Consider the following 2,716-nt stretch of genomic DNA (forward strand, 5'->3'; position numbering starts at 1 on the left):
AGTACAACAAATATATTACTGAGCATTATTAGATCCTGTGCTAGGCTGTGGACATTTAGCTGTGAATAGAATATCCAAGACAGTTACATTTTTTTTTTCCTCTTCCTTGAGCACACTTCCTTAACAGGGACATTGACCTTTTCTAGATCCTCCCCTGTCTTTCTCCCTCACTTAACTCAGTCTCTGTTCAAAAGTCACCTCTTTAAAGATGCCTTCCCGCTTTTCCTGTGGGAGCCACCGGGTAGAGAGGAGCGTGGCCTTCTGCGCTCCCCGCCATGGCGTGTGCTCATCCACTAATATCAGTGTATTCTGAAAAGGGGGAGTCATCTGGCAAAAATGTCACTTTGCCTGCTGTGTTCAAGGCTCCCATTAGACCAGATATTGTGAACTTTGTTCAAACCAACCTGAGCAAAAACAACAGACAGCCATATGCTGTCAGTGAATTCGCAGGTCATCAAACCAGTGCTGAGTCTTGGGGTACTGGCAGAGCTGTGGCTCGAATTCCCAGGGTTCAAGGTGGTGGCACTCACCGTTCTGGCCAGGGTGCTTTTGGAAATATGTGTTGTGGGGGGCCGCATGTTTGCACCAACCAAGACCTGGCGACGTTGGCACCGCAGAGTGAATACAACACAGAAGAGATACGCCATCTGCTCTGCACTGGCTGCCTCGGCTTTGCCAGCACTGGTCATGTCTAAAGGTCATCGTATAGAGGAAGTTCCTGAACTTCCTTTGGTGGTTGAAGATAAAGTTGGAGGCTACAAGAAGACCAAGGAGGCTGTTTTGCTTCTGAAGAAACTTAAGGCCTGGAATGATATCAAAAAGGTCTACGCCTCTCAGCAAATGAGAGCTGGCAAAGGCAACATGAGAGACCGCCGTCGTATCCAGCGCAGGGGACCCTGCATCACCTATAATGAGGACAATGGTATCATCAAGGCCTTCAGAAACATCCCTGGAATGACTCTGCTTCATGTAAGCAAACTGAACATTTTGAAACTTGCTCCCGGTGGGCATGTGGGACGTTTCTGCATTTGGACTGAAAATGCTTTCCGCAAGTTAGATGAGCTGTATGGCACTTGGCGTAAAGCTGCCTCCCTCAAGAGTAACTACAACTTCCCCATGCACAAGATGCTCAATATAGACCTTAGCAGAATCTTGAAAAGCCCAGAGATCCAAAGAGCCCTCCGAGCACCACGCAAGAAGATTCATTGCAGAGTCCTGAAGAAGAATCCACTGAAAAATCTGAGAATCATGTTGAAGCTAAACCCATATGCAAAGACCATGCACTGGAACACCATTCTTCGCCAGGCCAAGAACCACAAAATCCGGCTGGATAGGGCAGCAGCAGCAGCTCTAGAAGCCAAATCAGATGAGAAGGGAGTTCCAGGCAAGAAGCCTGTGGTGGTAAAGAAAGGAAAGAAGGCTGTTTGCGTTAAGAAGCTGAAGAAGCCAAAGAAGCCTTTGGTGGGAAAAAAGACTGCAGTGACCAAGAAACCAGCAGCTGAAAAGAAAACAGCTGCTGAAAAGAGGCCCGCTGAAAAGAAGCCCGCAGAAAAGAAACCCACCACAGAGGAAAAGAAGGCTGCTGCATAAACTTAAATTTGTTTATTGGGTAAAGAAAGGTCAGATCATTTTGGACAGCTAATTTTGAATAAAGACCTGATCAAAGAGGCAGTGAGAAACATAAAAAAAAAAAAAAAAAAAAGATGCCTTCCCTATCTATACACTCCCTTCACACCCTCCGTCCTTGTCTATTCTCTTACACTGCTTTAATTTTTATTCACCGTTCTTATTGACATTATGACATTTATTTTCTGTCCTCTTCTAGTAGAACTTAAGCTCAAGAGTACACATTTTGTCTGGTTCAACATTAGGTCTAAAAGAATGCTTGAAAAATATAGGAGATTGAAATATTTGTGTAATAAATAAATGAACGAATAAGTTGCTTTTATTTATGGAACTCAAGTTTTAGAGAACAGAGAAAGGCAAGTACACAATTAGGAATGAGGATGTGCTAGGGAGTGACCCAAAAGATGATTGGGGATAGTAGTTCAGGACGGTTTCTCTGGAGAGGTGGGGTTTGTGCTCATTATTGATGAGAAGGAGCCTTCAGGAGAGAGAGAACATTAAAGGCAAAAATCCCTTAGGATTTGGAAGGAGACCACTAACTGTTGGAGAGAACAAGAGAAGAGGACAGGTATGGGGTGCAAATGAAGAGGTAGAAAGGGGCCAGACTGTGTGGAATCCTATGGGCCACGTTTAGGAGTTTAATTTATATACACATATACACTTTGGAGGTATCAATTACAAGAGTTAACCACTCTGTTTAGATAATGAATTGTGGAGGAGGGGACTCAGGAAGACCAGTAATTGCCATAGATGAGGTAAGAGATGATGGAGGCCTGGATTAGAGTGATTCTTGCTATGGAAATGGAGACAAGGAGGCTAAGGAGGAATGTGATTTTGAAGTGGAGCCAAAAAGACTTGCTGGTGGACTGGAGGTGAAGATCTGAAGATTGAAGGCAATAGAGGCCACCATGATGATGGGGTTTTGGCTTGAATCTCTTTCAGAAGACAATGTCATTTACTGATACGTAACTTGTTTGGGGTCTGCGTTGGGTGGTAATTATGCTGACTTACAATGCTTTCCATTTCATTTTGGGATTATTTTGCCTTTTGACAATTTAGAACTTAGATCAATTTCCTTTGTCATAGCTAA

The 2,716-nt window shown here is 43.9% G+C and overlaps 1 protein-coding gene across 1 annotated transcript; it reads left to right on the forward strand.

Moving 5' to 3' along the window:
- The first annotated feature begins 239 nt into the window (after positions 1-239).
- Positions 240-1,671, forward strand: LOC130845452 (60S ribosomal protein L4-like). Its single transcript, XM_057722663.1, is given in 2 exon segments — positions 240-563; positions 565-1,671. Coding segments are annotated over 2 exon segments (1,314 nt in total). The 5' UTR covers positions 240-275; the 3' UTR covers positions 1,591-1,671.
- The last annotated feature ends 1,045 nt before the right edge of the window (positions 1,672-2,716 follow it).

This window comes from Hippopotamus amphibius, chromosome 2 (assembly GCF_030028045.1).
Source record: "Hippopotamus amphibius kiboko isolate mHipAmp2 chromosome 2, mHipAmp2.hap2, whole genome shotgun sequence".
Lineage (NCBI taxonomy): Eukaryota > Metazoa > Chordata > Mammalia > Artiodactyla > Hippopotamidae > Hippopotamus > Hippopotamus amphibius.